The 18,656-nt window shown below is 34.4% G+C and overlaps 1 protein-coding gene across 1 annotated transcript; it reads left to right on the forward strand.

The window, feature by feature from the left end:
* The first annotated feature begins 705 nt into the window (after positions 1–705).
* LOC141406137 (uncharacterized) lies at positions 706–1,020 on the forward strand. Its single transcript, XM_073991248.1, has one exon. It carries the CDS (start codon positions 706–708, stop codon positions 1,018–1,020), a length of 315 nt encoding a protein of 104 aa, XP_073847349.1.
* The last annotated feature ends 17,636 nt before the right edge of the window (positions 1,021–18,656 follow it).

The following is an 18,656-nucleotide window of genomic DNA, read 5'->3' on the forward strand; positions in this document are numbered from 1 at the left end:
TTCAATGAATTTCCAGAATTATATTAGAATTAGAAGAATTATACCTCCTGCGAGAAATAATGCATTTAGTGGAATGATATGGAAACATTCAAATTGAAAATCTAACGAGTTTTCATTCATGTTTTCCAAAATATTCAATCAAATGTGAAAAAATATGAGTTTTTTAAATTCCAATAATTTATAGACATTTCCTTATTTTGTTTACATTTATTTTTGACACCAACGTTACAAACAAAAACAAATTCCTATGTGGTTGCTGTTGAGTTGTATTTCTTGTAGTACTTTACCTGGTTTGTTCTACCATGCAAGAGGGCGGGTCATCGAACGAACATTAAACAAATTGTCCAAATCGGTCCAGCCGTTCTAAAGTGATGTACTTACCAACGAACGACATTTGATTTTTATTTATGTAGATTAAAAGTTAAATTTTTTACTTTTGTCAACTTGTATCCGCCGTTCTGTGAATCGGTTTAGAATACATTTGAGTATTATAAACTTTAAAGATTATAACCTAAACGATTTTCCACTAATTACCCAAGTAATCAATCTCCTTTAAAATTATCGAAATTGTCAGAAAGAAGATCAGAACTAATTACGGAAGCATTAACTTCAAGTAGAGTATAAATACACCTGCAGACATTATAGACATTATATCCCCAACAGACATTATCGTCTTCTTCGTCATAGAGAAAAAAGCGCTTTGTCATGAATTGTTTCAATAACATTTTTACCATTCTACTATTGGTGGCCTCTTTGGCTTGCTATGCCATTGCAGCTCCAGCAACTACGTCTGAGCACGCTCCAAACGAACCAGCAGCTGAAGCTGATAACTCCGCCGCTGATGGTGATAATTCTTCCTCAAATAATGAACCTGATGAGCATGGACGTGTCCAGGTTATAAGTTGTGATTTGTTGAGCTATTGGAATGTTGGTGATACGGCATGCGCAGCACACTGTTTATGGCTGGGAAGACGTGGTGGTTATTGTAATTCACAAAAAGTTTGTGTTTGTCGTTACTAAACGGATCTTTCAACCGTTATTTTAAAAGTAAATAAATTGTGGAACATTTAATGAAACGGATATTTTTATTTCAGACAAAATGAAAAATTATTGTATATATAACAGACAACTATTAAGAAATTATGTGTAAACACACATATAATCCTTCCCTACTCCTATTCCCAAACGTAAATCTGAGATATTAGTTTTCTAAAAAAATAACAATGACAAAAATCCTTTTAAAAAAGTCTTTGGAACTGATTTTTGTTGTAGCAACTTGTATTTACAGCCACCAATACGACGGTACAAGTACCATCAGGGTAAGTCCATACATACTGAGAAAATAGCCTGAAAGGTGGAAAAACCCCTATGACACCGTGTGTAGTGGTTGAATCACACGATAACTCTCGAACGGACCTACCGATTCGGTCCAAAATGTGGCCTTCGTATATTTTGTGCAAACTTAGTTTAAGTTCGAAGATAAGCCATATCGGTTCACTCCTAAAAGTACCTCCCCCAAAAAGGTAAAAAATGTTAGGAAAAATTGTGCGCACGATAACTCTGGATGGGTGTGACCGATTTGGTCCATCCTTTACACATCCTAATATATCTACCAGACATAGATCAGATTCGAATATGTACAATATTTGTCCACTCCTTCGGGTTCCGCCCACACAACATTTTGGATAAATTTACTTTAAGATCTGCTCTCTAATCACTTTGATTTTTTTTGAAGCAACTTCCTCAATTACGACAGTAAAATTTTTTCAGGGGCAAGTCCATACTTCTTGAGTAAACAGCCCGAAAGTTGTTAAAAACCCTTATAACACCATTTGTAGTGGCTGGAGAGCTCGAACCGAATACTGCGTTCGTCCAAACTTTGAATATTATAATATTTCTTCAAATATTAGATGAAATTTGAAGGTAGTGCTTATAGGTCGACTCCTTCCGATACCTCCGCCACAAAAGTTCGAAAATATTCGCTAAAATGGTACGCGCGATTTCTCATAGACGTAACAACCGATTTGGTCCAAACTTTGGATCTCTAAATATTGTCGAAACTTAGTTTACGTTCAAATTTGGGCCATATCTGTGAAATCCTTGTGGTACCACTACAAATGTTCAACATTTTTCAGTGGTTCGAGGATCCTTTGTACATTTTACCGAATGTTTTCCTAGTGGCTGTTTGCAGCGATATTATGTTCTTCGGCTAGTGTGATAAAAAAAAGCCCTATCTATCGATATCCCCTCAAATTTTTGAGCTTAAATCCTATCCCTACTTTTGTCGGTACATAAATACATACGTTTTTTTTTTTTTTTTTTTTTTTTTTGGAAAAAAGTATTTCAATCCAAACAGGCTGGGGGTATATCTTGTTTTTATGAGATATAAATCCAATCGAACAATCCAAGCAATAACAAAATTAAACTTATAATAATGGGGCTTAAATAAAAATGCTTTTATTTTTTATTTAAATTATATATTTATTTACGTTTTTTTAATTAACTTCATTGCAAATTCTCGAATACCAGCTTTTCAGTTATGACATACACAAACTTTTTGTTTGTTACAATATCCGCCACCTTTGAAAAGGCAATGGGTTTTACATGCAGCGTCTCCAAGAAAGCCCAACAAATCGCAGGTAACTACTTTCACACGGCCATATTCATCAACTTCGTTTTTTGAAGAGTCTTCCACCAACTCAACAGCACCAATGCTGCAGCTTATCAAACAGATAAATAATGCAATAGAGAATATTGTGAATAACTTCATGTCGGACAATTATTAAAAAAATAAATATCTGCTTACAGAAGGATTGAATACAAATGTAGGACTAGTCCAAATTGTAGACCTATACATATTTATATAAAAATTCATTCTTTATATGGGTAGACGTTGTTTCGAGAAGAGACTTTTAACAATACACAGGGTACTTATTTAATAAACATACTTGAAATATGTACTTCAAACACTTAAGGGTTTCGTTGGAACTAAATAAAGAGTGAATGTAATTACAATGACGAAATTCTTGGAGATAGAGATTGTTTTTTAAACTTTCATATTTCTAATCTCGATTGAATGAAATCAACAAGTATTATAGTACAATTTAGTTGTTCTCGAGGGACTGTTCCAAAGGGTGAAGAGACAGGTACACAAATATCAGTCAGTTCTGCTAAGTCCTTGGTCACACTAGGGAGTTTCTTGAAACGAATAATAGGAAGAGGCAACACCGCCAACACAGAAATCCATGTACAGCGGTTTCACTACCTCATACCCCTCGCCTATAAACTCGAAGTCGCCATGTTGGAACAGCGCTAGTGTGACCTTAGACTAATCGATACATAATAAAATTATATCACTGTAACGGCCAAGATTCAATCAACTCGTCGTTTGCTTTGTCCGGTTTCCAAATTATTAAGGAATGCCCTCGCCGTTCTCCTCTTTTGACTTCAAAAAGCGAATAAAAACCACAAAGACTATTAAAACTTTAGTGCCGCTAGAGATACAGCTATGGACGCATAAATGTCACGTTATAAAATTCAAAAATGCCTTATATTTCGCTTAAGGGATGTTTACACCATCTATCAATGTCGTGTGAGATGCCAAATTTTCTACCTGCGAATGTTGTACACATAGTGTGACCACTATGAAAATTTTCATCTATCAAAATGATTTGGCAACTCATATGTAAATTTTTCATTTAGGGAGCGCTCTATTTGATACGGCATTCTTGTATGTAAACATAAATTTATCAGCTGTTTTCTGGCATTCTCAAAAAAAAAAGAAAAACAAAATCTTTTAAAAAAGAAAATGGAAAGTTATGTATATTTAAATATTTAGAAAAGTAAACAAAGAGTGTTTATAATGTAATTTTCAGATCGATTGGTCGAAAGAAGCAGTCTTGGAAATGATTGCTTTGTGGCAAAAACATAAGTGCCTCTATAACCCCAAAAACCTATTCTACCACAACAAACATGCTAGGTATTCATTTTCCTTTAACCAAAATTAAAATTTGCACAAATTTGCAACTCAACAATAAATGTAAACAATGACAAAAACAGCTGTTTTTATATTTATAGGTTATGTCATACGAAAATAACACTTGTAGGTATGAACGCACAAATTGAAAGTTGTATGGATGACGTCAATTTTGACAAACATAGAGAATGTCATATGACATTGATAGATTGTGTAAACAGCCCTTTATTATTTACCGTTATAATATTTTGTAAAAGCAGTGCTGATTTTAAATGGACTTAAAAATGGCACACTTTATTTAAATTGCAAAAATCCGTGTTAATTTCTTTCAAATCACCTGTAATATTTTTAGAAAGTTGGAAAATGAGATCAATAGAAGAAACTTAAGTAAATTATGTAAGGCTTACATGTCTTACCGGGGTAGGAAAGTCATGTAATATGGGAAGAGAATGAAAATTTGTATTTGTGGAAAAAATTTCTTAACTATGGACATTTTCTTGACCAAAGCTTTTAGGATTCGATAAAATTTTCTATAGAGAATCCCGTTATATTGATTTATGGAAGAATTCGGAGATCTTTGTGCCGAAAAACAGATGAAATCAGTAACTACGCCATAGCCAGAATGGTGGATACTGATTTGGTGAAGCCATTACAGCGGATAACTTCAGATATTTGTGAATTTATGGATTTGTAAACATCTAGTAGGTTTTACTAAAGAGTGTTAATGAAGAAAAATGGGTTTGTTTACGTTTCCGGAAAGAAAGCCAGATCTTCTGAACGGAAAATGCTTAAAATCTATAAGATCTATAAGACTATGTGACAAAATCTTTGTGACAGAATCTTTTATCCTATATAATAGGAATACAACCGTCAACGAGGTCGGAACATTGAAAAAAACTGTGTTTGTAGTAATTTGATTTTAGGTCCTAGTATGGAGTAAGCGCTTTCAATGATTTTCCGTTTGGATGCCGTGGTATTCTTTCTAGAATCACAAACACACTCATTTTTCTTCTTTGATACTCTTTAGTGAAGCCTACTAGATTATTCCTAGTCCCTTAATTCACGAATATCAGAAGTAATCCACTGTAATGGTTTCACCAGATCAGAATCCACCACCGCTTTTACATAATATTATAATGGTAAATAATAAGCAAAATATAACGGAACTTTTGAACGGGATTGGAACTAGTACCTTGCAGCAATAATTAAAAATTATTAAACATTCAATTTTATTATATTTTAGTTCGAAAATAATTTATTGTATTTTTCAATTTTATAACGTGCCATTTATGCGTCCACAGCTGTATATGAAGTAGTGGTCCTAAATATTGGGGGCATTTCTGGGTCCATAGTTATATCAGCATAGTTATATCAATCAGTTATTCACAATCAAATGCAAGAAATTTTGCTGCATCAAATTTGTTTAGTTGTTAAATAAATTCTTAATAATATTTTAAAAAAAATATTTTAATTAATAGGGGAGTGGGTGTGATTTATACCCTAGACAGACGGCAGCGTTAATTTGCATTAACTACCTTAATTCAAATTAAATCGTGCATTATCCACATTCTTAATGCACAAAATCAAAGGAAATTTAAACTGTATTTAGGTATTTCAATATGGCAATGCTGTAAAAGAGAGCCCATATTCATGTAGGAGAGAGAGCATATTCATGCTCTGAGACACAATTTGCATTGAAAATCAATTGTCTTTTGTCAAATTTCCATGTTTAAGAAAATAAAAAAGGAAACAAATCAGAAATTTTCTTTCAAATCTTTCTCGAATAGAATAGCAGCTAATCGTTCTTCGCGCCTTCTGTCAAATCTATTTTTAAAATTTTTATTTTCACAAGCTTTCATTCAAATTTTCCTTTAAATTTTGCGACATTTTTTAATATTAAAAAGACTCAAAAATATCGCGAATAAATTACATTTATTTTTGCATTATCGTGGTGAAAAAGTCAATGGTAGAAAGTATATTTGATTCGCATATTTTGGCGAAATTTTGTAAAACTTTATGAAATGGTCTGCTGGGTACAAACAAACACCACAAACAGCTGTTTCATAAATGCAGAAACTATCGTCTGTCAGGGTAAAAAGTTAATTCAAATTAAGGAATTTTTAATGCAAATTAACTCTGCCGTCTGTCTAGGGTATTAGGGGTCAATTATCGATAGCAATTATCGTTGAGTGGAGTTGCCAGTTGTCAAAATTACTTTATGTATGGCAAACTTCAACTGAAGCTGTGAATCTCAGTTGACGAACCGGCTATTTTTGTTATGTCTTTTTTCCTCCTCCGTCAACTTCGAAAAGATCTAGATGGCCCAACTCTTTTGGTCTGAGAATGTGGATAAAATCTTTAAAATACCGAATATTGACAGATACCGTTATATGAGGCCAATACCAAAACATAGACCTATGTCCACAATTTTTGGTGTAAAATTTTTGTAACTACTGGGAACCCAAACGCCCTAATTTGGAGGGAAAAATGTAGTGTAAATCCTCAAAATCGGGAGGTACCGTTATGTGTGGGCTGTACCCAAATGTAAAACAATGTCCACAATATTTTGTGGAAAAGTTTAGTGACCCCTAGGTACCCTAAGTACCAAATTGAAGCTAATTTGGTAGGAAAATGTGGCTTAAATCCTCAAAATACCCAAAATCGGAAGGTACCGTTATATGGGGCTATACCAAAAGATTAGCTGATACTGTTCATATTCAGCCAATTATTACCTAAAGACACAGGCTGAGTTTGTGCAAAATTTCAGAAATATATCTCAATTCATTTTTCAAATTATTAATTTCGTGCCGCTAGATCAATGATTTCGATGTAATTTAACTAAGGACCATGTTCATGACTACGGAATAATTTTCAATCGCCTTGTGCGACTGTTGACATATGTATTTTAGTTTATGGTGATAATGCGAAGCTCGCTACTGCAAGAAGTTAGCTACACAGGCTTTGGATGTGTATGAATACTGGTATTCTTGGTCAGTGTAAAGGGTGTTGCGAATTACTTTTGGAAGGTCCCCATTTAATTGTGGTTTATAAAAAATGTACACTCCGCATTATTCCATTAGTTAATACCTGTAGTATGTCTTAGAGGCAAGATCGTGGCACTAGCATTAACGAACAAGTAGCGAAACACTGAGTGCATGAATACCCACAAAAATATAAAATATTACGAAGTGCTCAGTTTGGATCAAACCCGTCGATGCGTTCAAGATTCAGACAGGACTAAGATTACTCAAAATTATCTGAAGCGGATTTCGTCTAAAACCCTTATTTCGATCTATGCCTAGGGGAAGCCTTTGCTTACATGTTGATCGTATTAAAATTTTTATAACCTTATTGTCTAAAGGCTGAAGTTTATACCCTTACTTACCTTTCACACTTTTTTCTCAAAAATGACGTATCATGGTTTTTATACCCTCAGCCTTTAGGCTAAAGATGGTACATTAGGGCGACACAAAAAATATTATTTTTTTTTACTCCTACCCCATGGTAGAACAAGAAAAGGTAGCAGCAATACCCAGCTGACTGAGCTGGGCTGTTATGTTAGTGTCAAATTCCATACGACATTTTATATATTTATTTCTATTTCGATGTAGGTACATTAGGCATATATATTTTTTAAGACAAAATATATTCATCAGAAAAAAAACTATTTCCCATAAAGACTCCTTCATATCATTGACATGTAACCTCCTTCAGGTCCGAACGACATGCCACACACTAAAACACCGCTTATAGAAGCGGTACAATATTTGTTAATATGTGTGGTATTTTGTTAAACTTAAAAAGAATAAAGCACTAATAAACATGTGCTTTTTATACCCTCCACCATAGGATGGGGGTATATTAAGTTTGTCATTCCGTACTCGAAATAATCATTGTAGACCCCACAAACTATATATATTCTTGATCAGCGTGAAATTCTACATCGATATAGCCATGTCCGTCCATCTGTCCCTCAGTGGAAATCAATCTAGCGTTCGAACGAATTGACGTAGGTGGATGAAAATTTGGGAAAATCTATTATATGTACGTAGGACTTTTGGTATTGAAAGCGGGCTATGTAGGTCCACGCTTTCGTGTAGCCCCCATACAAAATGACGCGTAACGCGTCGTCGTTTTAAGAAATTTTTAAGATATTTGTCTCATTTTACCACCGAATTGGTTGTAATTTGGTATTTTATGTCTCCAGAGGCCAAAAAACATTCCTACCAAAGTTGGTTTATATAGGTCCACTTTTTGGTATAGCCCCCATATAAAGTACGCGTCATTTTAATATATTTCGAATGTATTAGTCCCGTTTGACAACAGATTCGGTTGTAACTTTGTATTTTGTGTTTCCAGAGGCTAAGAAACATTTGCACCATTAAATGTTTATATAAGTCCACGTTTTGATATAGCCCCCATAGGACGATATCTCCCGATTTTCGGTATTTTGAAGGTTTTGGCCTCATTATCAAACCGAGATGGCTAAAATTTGGTATTTAGTCTTCGTTGGGGTTATAAAACTTTCCCCCTTAGGTCCGCGCCATCATATATCCCCCATAGAACGGTACCTTCCGATTTTCTGTATTTTGAAGGTTGTGGCCACATTAATCCACCGAAATGGCTGAAATTTGTGGTGGAGGGTATAAAAAGTTCGGCCCGACCGAACTTAACGCTTTTCCTACTTGTTTGTTTTCAAAAGCAAACGATGAAACAGCTCCTCTTTTTTAATGAATTACCAGCGACCCCAAACATTTTTGCAAGAATTCTACTTTTTGCTAGAAATTTTGATTTAGTGGAATGATATGGAAACATTCAAATTGAAAATCTAACGAGTTGTCATTCATGTTTTACAAAATATTCAATCAAATGTGAAAAATTATTAGTTCCAATAATTTATGGACATTTCCTTATTTTGTTTACATGTACTTTAACACTAACGTTTACAAACAAATACAAATTTCAATGTGGTTGTTGTTAAGTTGTATTTGTTGTAGTATTTACTCGTACTTTACCTGGTTTGTTCTACCATGCTCCTACCCCCCAAATTTTTTCCATTCGATCCAAAAACCTTATATATGAAATTTGATGGCGATCGGTTAACGTTAACTCGTGCCAATCTTACGATCTTTTTTCCATAGTAATTTGTATGGGCCATTTCACGAAAATTCTCAAAGGGCCGCAATTATGGTCCAATCGATAAAAAAAAGTTTACCAGTTCTATTTTAGGTACTTTGGGCCTTGTATAGCAATATCAAAATCCGATCCGATTTTCACAATGTTTTGTATAATCCGTTTTTATCCATCCATCTGTCTGGCTGGAGCGCACGATAACTCACGAATGGATCAACCGGTCCAAAATTTATTTCTCGTGATATTTTGTCCAAACTTAGATCAAGTTCAATGATGGACCATATCGGTCCACTCCTTAGTTAAAATGGTGTGCTCAATAACTCTCGAACGGAGTAACCCATTGGGTCCAAACTTTGCACGTCGTAATATTTCCTCCAGAAATAGATCAGCTTTGAATATGAAGTATATCGGTTCACTCCTTCGAGTTCAGTTTAAGGTCTTTTCGAGGATCCGTAGACAATTTTAATCTAAGGTGCCCCTTGTGGTCCTTTATACAGCGATATTAGGTTTCTCATGAGCAAGTCTATGCTTCCTGTTATAATGGTTCAAAAGCTCAAAATTATACGGTGGTTTTGGTAGATAAGAAGGATTGATTCCTAATATATGATCCATTTCCTAGTCTATTTGGTGTCTCTCCGTCCTTAAGGTGCCTCCTCTGCAACACTTTTAATTTAATTTTTTTCATTTCAATGTCAATCCAAATGACCATATATAATATACTCTTGAAGGGAATAACCGACCAATATGAACTCAATTGGTCCACGCCTTCGGGTACCTCCCATACAAAATTTCGAAAAAGTTCAGTTTAGAACCTGCTCTCAAATCATTTTAATTTTTGTTGTAACAACTTTTATTCACGGGCCCCCATACGACGCTATAAGTTTCATCAGGAGCAAGTCCGTACTTCCTGAGAAAATAGCCTGAAAGGTACAATAAACCCCTGTGACACCGTGAGTAGTGGTTGGAGCGTAAGATAATTCTCTGCCGATTCGGTCCAAAATGTGACCTTCGTAATATATTGTGCAAACTTAGTTTAAGTTAAAAGATAAGCCATATCGGTCCACTCCTTCAAGTGCCTCCCCCACAAAAGCTCAAAAATGTTTGGAAAAATCGTGCGCACGATAACTCTTGATAGGAGTAACCGATTTGGTCCATACTTTACACATCCTAATATATCTACCAGACATAGATCAGATTCGAATATGGACAATATTTGTCCACTCCTTCGGGTACCTCCCACACAAAATTTTGGATAATTTCACTTGCCTTCGCTGCCTCAATTACGACAGTAAAAGTTTTTTCAGTGGCAAGCCCATACTTCTTGAGTGGCTGGAGGGCTCAAACTGAATACTGCGTTCGTCCACACTTTGGATATCGTAATATTTCGAATATTAGATGAAATTTGAAGGTGGTGCTTACAGCTTGACTCCTTCCGATACCTTCCCCACAAAAGTTCGAAAATATTCGCTAAAATGGTACGCGCGAATTCTTATAGACGAAACAACCGATTTGGTCCAAACTTTGGATCTCTAAATATTGTCGAAACTTAGTTTATGTTAAAATTTGGCCCAATCTGTCCAATCCACAAATGTTCAAAATTTTTGTATGGTTAAGGGTCTGTTCGAGGATCCTTTGGACATTTTTACCGAAGGTTTTCCTAGTGGCCCTGTTTACAGCGATATTATGTTTTTCGTAAGCTAGTGTGATAAAAAAGCCCCATCTATCGTTACCCCGCAATTTTTTGAGCATTAATCCTATCCATACTTTTGTCGGTACATACGCCCAAAATTTTGGAAACCCCCCCATAAATACATAAGTTTTTTTTTTTTTTTTTGGAAAAAAGTATTTCAGTCCACTCATGCTGAGGGTATATCTCTGTCGGCAAAGCCGCCCGTTATTTTTTTTACTTTTTTATCTAAATATTATCAGAATGTGTACTTACCTTTCTACCAACCCTTCTTCCTTGTCCTTACCTTAGAAAGCTTATAGAAATTGCTCTGACAGCAGCTGTCTTCAAGCCTTTTGAAATGATTTTTATTATTGTTGAATAGAAACTATATATAAATTTTTGTTTTTGTTGTTGTTTTTTTATACTCAATAGGCTTCATTTTGAATGCACAATATTTTATGTTAAGTTTGTTTTTATTGTTTGTGTTTCTTTTTATTTTATTTTAATGTTTACAAAAGCAAATATTTGATGTATGTTGTTTTATTTTGTTTTTTTTTTTTAATTTACGAAATAATAATAATATAGTTTTTATTATTTTTTATGTTTGCATTTTTAAACGCCTATTACCTATGTTTGTTTTTAACAATAGATTTTTTTGGTTATTTTTATGTATTTTTTTTTTTTTTTTTGGTTGGTTTCAAAACATTTTTTTTTTAATTCTTTTGTTTAACATTAAGCTGTGTTGTGGTTGTTGTGTAAAGTAACGTTTGTTTTTTTTTATTTATTTTTATAATTATAATTTATTTTATTTGGAAAATAAATACACTTCTTACAAAAAAGTAAATAAATACGTTTTTCTTTTTAGTTTTTTTTTTTATATTTTATTTTTCTAATATATGTATTATTATTATTTTTTTAAATAACATTTGATATGCTATACAATGGTTCCATTTTAAGTATTTATTTTTTATATATTTTTAATATTTATTTTACCCGAAATTAGCTTGTAAATTATTTCGAAGAGGCACTGTCAAAAATAATATATTGCTTGGAAACGCTCAATATTGTGGAGTGGTCATTAAATTAAAATTTAGGCAAACAAAGATAAATTTACTTTCATACTGGATTTTTGTAGTTTTTAATTTCGTCGACCACCAACATCGCCGTGTAAATATTATATTATTTTTTTTTTATTTGTTATTACTTTTTATTTATTATGTATTATTTATTATATATTATTTATTATCAGGGCAATCATGAATAAAAATTCCGTGGAACTTTGTTCTCTTTCCCCAATTTTTTATTTCCGTATTTATGCCCAAAAAGGGAATATAGCGAGCATATTCTATAATTAGGCGATTCTAGTAGTTTTTCATGTTTCAAAATATTGATTTTTAAAGAATTTCACCTTTTTAAGTTATTTTCCATGCGAATTCCGAAGCAAATATTCATGATTGCACTGTATATATTATTTATTTTTTATTATTTACTATTTATTTTTTATTATTTGTTGTTTATTTTTATTATTTATTATTTTTTATGACTTGTTATTTTTGTTTTATTTATGTTGAAAAGACATTAAAACTATATTTTTATCCGTTTAACTCATTTGGTCCTTCGAGCATTCTTTTAGAAACGGTCCGTGATTAGATGGTCGACATTTTTATCTAAAATATTTGAATTAAAAAAGAAACATCAAATTCAAGCTTTAAAGCGCCTTCAATAAACTTCCGGGTGTTCTCATCTATCTCCTCCTCTTATGTCATCCTATGAAGATATTCCTCTTATGGCAAAATAATGTTTTTTTTCGGTGTTCAATACTTCTTAGAATATCAATAACAACAATAGTAATTATATTATTTGTAATAATAATCATAATAATAGTTATGAAAGCTCGCTGTTTTGTGTGTTGTTGTTGGTTTTGGTTTTTAATAAATTGTGGGGTTAGCTTCATTTTTTTTTTTTTTTGGTTTTAAAAAATTTGTGTGTGTTTTTCAGGCACAAAGTGAAACAAAATAATTTAAAAAAACTAACAATTTTCTCCTGTTTGCTATTTTCTCCAATTGTTTACAGAGTTTTTGTTTTCCTATTTTAAGATTTGCCGCAATAGAACCATTTGTAAGGTTATGTTTTATTATAGCTAGCTTTTTGTTTAATAATTTTGCCATTTGATTTTTATTTCGATTTTATAGCAGCATTATTTCCTTTTTTATAAATGTTTTTATTGAATTTTTTTCTATAATGGTTTTCATCTAAATTGAGATTATTTGAATTTATTTTATCAATTTTATCCTAATTATTTTTGTGTTTGTGTGTTTTTCTATTTTTTTGATTAAAAATTAGATTGGACATTTTTTGTTTCTACATTCAAATTTTATTTTTGTAGTTGTCTTTTTTCTTGGAACAATTTAAAACGGTTATCCTATTTAATTTTTGTTTTGTTTATTTCAATTTGATCGTACAAACTACTGGACAACACTAACTAAGAGAACAAGTATCAAGTAGGAGGGAGTTAAAGGAAAGAACTTAGTGGGGGGAATTAAAAACGAATCACACTGTTAAAAAAGTAATGAAATATTTTAAATTTATATCTAACAAAAAAAAATTATCCAATAATTTGTTTCACTACAAAATTTATAGATTTATTTTTAGATTAGATTTTTAACCGGGGCACAGAACAGCAACATGAACAAAGAAGGGAATATTTTATTTCAAACAAGTAAGAACGGCGTTAAGTTCGGCCGGGCCGAACTTGTTACTCCCTCCACCATGAGTTGTATTGAAGTAAAATGGAACAAATAGTTTCAATTCGTGTATGAAGAGGACTTTATACAAAATTTCAGCAATTTCGGGAAAACAATGTGAGGCACCGTTCTATCGGGGGTATTTCAAAACGTCGATCTATGCCGACAAATATCTGACGGAAAGTTTTTAGACTCAAAGAAAATTCAATACCAAATTTCAGCCATTTCGGATGAAAATTGAGGCCACGATCCTCAAAATACCGAAAATCGGGAGTTACCGTTCTATGGGGACTATATGAAGGCGCGGACCTATACGACAAATTTAAAGAGGAAAGTTGAGAACCCCCATACGTTGTCTAAATACCAAATTTCAGACATTTCGAAGGAAAGTTGAGGCCACAATCTTAAAGATACCGAAAATTGGGAGGTACCGTTCTATGGGGGCTACATGAAGGCGTGGACCTATATCGACAATTTTATAGGGGAAGTTTTATACCCCCAAAAAAGGCTATATACCAAACTTCAGCCATTTTCGTGGAATATTGAGGCCACAACGTACAAAATACCGAAAATCTGGAGGTACCGTTCTATGGGGGCTATATGAAGGCATTGACCGATACCGACAAAATTTAGGGAGAAGGTTTTATATCCCCGACGTGGACTAAGTACCAAATTTCAGCCATATCGGTGTGATAATGAAACTAAAACCTTAAAAATACCGAAAATCGGGAGGTGCCGTTCTATGGGGGCTATATGAAGGCAGGACCGATACCGACAAAATTCAGGGGGAAGGTTTTATACCTCCAACGTAGACTAAGTACCAAATTTCAGCAATTTCGGTGTGATAATGAAGCTAGTACCCTCAACATACCTAAAATCGGGTTGTACCGTTCTATGGGGGCTATATCAAAACGTGGACCGATATAGCCCATTTACAATACAAATTTAATTATACCCTCCATATGGTGGAGGGTATAAAAATAACCCAATTCTAGCTTAATGGCATCTGCATAGAGCTTCTAACCCTTTTGAGACACTTAAACGTATAAGATTGGCTGACCTCCGAAACGTCAGTTGCTTTGTATTTGTCTATGAAACTAGGGGTTCTTAGGTCGAGTTCCATACTAGAGTAATTTTATAAAATTGCAGTAGTGGGGAACTCGATTGAGGAACACCTAGATTCATGCACGAATACAAAGCAACTGACGTTTCGCAAGTCTGCCATTCTGTGTCCTCTGTTGAAAATGGTAAAGTGATACAACAACTGAATTTGAACAAAAAGTATATTATTAAATGTGGGCTTAAAGGTCAGATCTACTGCTGTGAGTCAAGGAGTAACCGATAACCGAACGGCTATGTTACCACCACTAATAAGCAGTCTCATATTTCTAAGTAGTAAGATCCAAAGACTTCTCTAACAGCACGACAAATGAAATCTGGGGCCTAATTCTCGCATACGTGATCGAGTTATTTCGATCGATATTTTCAATATTTGGATTACGGCATCCGTTGTTGAATACACTTTCGAATGGAATCTTGCGAGTTTTTGCCTGCCAAACATCTGCTGTCGAAATGATTATTTTTGTGGCACACAACGAACACTCAGACGACTTATTACTTCCGGAGTTGATATAAAATCTTGAACTCACCAGTGAAAGTGACGTCGTTATTCTGCAAAACATTTCAGTTGAATTTTACACTCACTTACAGAGATCCTGCTGTCTCTGTAACCGGGGCAGAGGAATGAACCGACATGGTCCTTCTTGGTACTGACTCTAATTATACCCTACACCACTATGTGGGGAGGGTATTATAAGTTGGTTTTGGCCAAAAAGTTTGTAACGCATCGAAATAATGGTCGTAGACCCATACTTATATATACCAAAATGAATGTCTCGACGAGCTGAGTCGATCTGGCTATGTGTGTCCGTCCGTCAGTCCGTCCGTCCGTCCGTCTGTCCGTCTGTCCGTCTGTCCATCTAAACCTTGTAATCACGCTACAGGTCGCAATTTTGATCGGATCGTCACGAAATTTTGGATATTGATGGGGGTCCCGGAGCGGAAGAAGCCTATTGATTTTGGTGATGGTCGGATAATATTTAGGGGTCGGAATGGGCAAAAAACGTATGTGGATAAAAAGACAACGTTTTTTTCCAAAGCGAATATCTCAACTTCTATACGGGGTATACCAAAAGCAAAACCTGACAATAAAAGTAGAAAATATCACCTTTCTAATGATGTAAAATAGGTTCTCGTAGGTGATCAAACAACGAAGATATCACAATAGTCGCCAATAAACCCAAATTTTCATTTTTGCGATTTTAATTATAATGACGAATATCACAGCTTTGGTTGGGGACTTTCCAAAAGCAAAGCCTGGCTATGAAAGTAGAAGATCCCATCTTTACAATGATGTAAACTAGGTCGGCGCAGGTGACCAAATAACGGAGATATTGCAATAGTCGATAATACATCCCATTTTTCCACATTTTTGGAAATCACGCTACAGGTCGCAATTTTGACCGGATCGTCACGAAATTTTGAGGGTTAATGGGGGTCACACAGATGAAGAAGCCTATTGATTTTGGTGATGGTCGGATAATAGTTAGGGGTCGTAATGGGCAAAAAACTTATTTGGAGGAAAAAACAACGTTCTTTTCCTAAGCAAATATCTCAGCTTCAATATGGGATATACCAAAAGCAGAACCTGGCCATGAAAGTAAAAAATATCGCCTTTCTAATAATGTAAAGTAGGTTCTCGTAGGTGATCCAACAACGAATATATCGCAATAGCCGCTAATAGAACCCAACTTTTTATTTTTGCGATTTTAATAATAATGACGAATATCACAGCTTCGGTTGGGGATCTTCCAAAAACAAAGTCTGAGTATGAAAGTAGAAAATCCCATCTTTACAATGATGTAAAGCAGGTTGGCGTAGGTATCCAAATAACGGAGATATCGCAATAGTCGGTAATACATCCCATTTTTCCACTTTTTTGGAAATCACGCTAAAGGTCGCAATTTCAATTGGATCGTCACGCAATTTTGGGTGTTATTGGGCGTCCCACAGAGGAAAAAACCTTTTGATTTTTGATAATGGTCGGATGTTATTCAGGGGTCGGAATGTGAAAAAAAATATTTGGAAAAAAGACCAACGTTTTATTTCAAAGTTAATATCTCCCTTCTGTAGGAGGTATATCGAAAGCAAAACCTGGCAAGGAAAGTAGAAAATATCACCTTTACAACGATGTGAAGTAGATTGTCATAGGTGGTCAAACAGCAGAGATATCGCAATAGTCGGTAATGCATCCCTTTTTCCATTTTTGTGCAATCACACTGCGAAATTTTGATCGGGTCCTCACGAAATTTTTGGGTTTATGGGGGTCTAACAGAGAAAGAAGCCTATTGATGGTTGGCATACATCCCACTTTTCCATTTTTTATTTGGGTTGTACTGTCGATGCACTTAAATGCGTTTCAAAAAAATTGACCTGTGTTAATGAAGACATTCAGAGCAAAGGCGCTAAGCTATCCCAATTTTAATATTTTGAATTTTATTAGTGAAAAGCTTATGAACAGGGGTAGTGGTGTAGGGTATCACATAGTCGGCCCCGACCCGACTATAGCCTTGGCTCACTTGTTTTCCAAATCAATTCGTTCGATAGTTATTGTACCAAGCAGCAATTTTGCTATCACTGTAATCAGAATCTCAAGGACTACCTGCGATGAAAATATAAAAAAAATCCTCGAAAGGCCCTTAAACTGCACTTAAAAGAAAATTTTGTATAGGAGATACCGGAACTATCTTCGAGTTTGTTTATAGTTTTAGAAAAATATTACGATGTTCACTCCATTCGATTATCGTGACCATCAGCCATTTAAATTGATCACCATAGGATCTTTTTGGGACAGGAAGGAAGCATGCAGTTGCACGGAAAACCCATTCAGCCTTATTCTGAATGTAAATCCCGTGAGTTTGGCTTCTCTACCGTTTCAACTTAGAGAGATCGAGAAAACTCACGGGTAATTTACGTTCAGAATAAAGGTGATTATGTGCAACGTGTCGGCCAAAATCAGATAATCAATTCGTAAGTTGTCATGCTCATCAGTAATTTTAGTTAGAATTTATATAGCTTTCGTGGCATTATCTTAAAGGAAGCATGGATTTGCTCCAAATCTGCTGCAAAAAACAAAACCTTAAACAAAAAGTCCTTAATCTGCAATTTTTAGAAAAAATTTTAAATTTTATGTGGGAGATACCGGAAGTATATAGATAAAGTCCATTTTCAAACTTGATGAAAATTGGGGAAAAAATATTAAACAAGTAAAAAAGTATCAGTCGGCTTTGTCGACAGAAATATAACCTCAGCCTGTGTGGATTGAAATACTTTTTTCCAAAAAAAAACGTATGTATTTAGGGGGGTTTCAAAATTTTGGACGTATGAACCGACAAAAGTATGGATAGGATTAAAGCTCAAAAATTTGCGGAGATATCGATAGATAGAGCTTTTTTTTATCACACTAGCCTACGAGGCCACTAGGAAAACCTTCGGTAAAAATGTCCAAAGGATCCTCGAACAGACCCAACCACACAAAAATGTTGAACCTTTGTGTGGGTGGTACCCCAAGAATTGAACAGATAGGGCCCAAATTTGAACATAAAATAAGTTTAGACAATAGTTAGAGATCTAAATTTTGGACCAAGTCTATGAGAAATCGCGCGTTCCATTTCAGCTAATATTTTCGAACCTTTGTGGGGAGGTAATGGAAGGAGTGAACCTATAAGCACCACCTTCGAATTTCATCTAATATTCGAAGAAATATTACAATATCCAAAGTGTAGACGAACGCAGCATTCGGTTCGAGCTCTCCAGCCGTACATATGGTGCCATAGGGGTTTTTTTTTAATTTTCGGGCTGTTTTCTGAAGAAGTATGGACTTGCTGCTGAAAAAAACTTTTACTCTTGTAATTGAGGCAGCGAATGTAAGTTGCTTCAACAAAAATAAAAGTGATTCGATTGCAGGTCTTAAAGTGAACTTATCCGGAAATTTGTGTGGGAGCTACCGGATGGAGTAGACAAATATAGTCCATATTTGAACCTGATCTATATCAGGAAGATATATTAGGATGTG

This window comes from Musca autumnalis, unplaced genomic scaffold (genome assembly GCF_047663935.1).
Source record: "Musca autumnalis isolate F117 unplaced genomic scaffold, ASM4766393v1 scaffold_5, whole genome shotgun sequence".
Taxonomy (NCBI): domain Eukaryota; kingdom Metazoa; phylum Arthropoda; class Insecta; order Diptera; family Muscidae; genus Musca; species Musca autumnalis.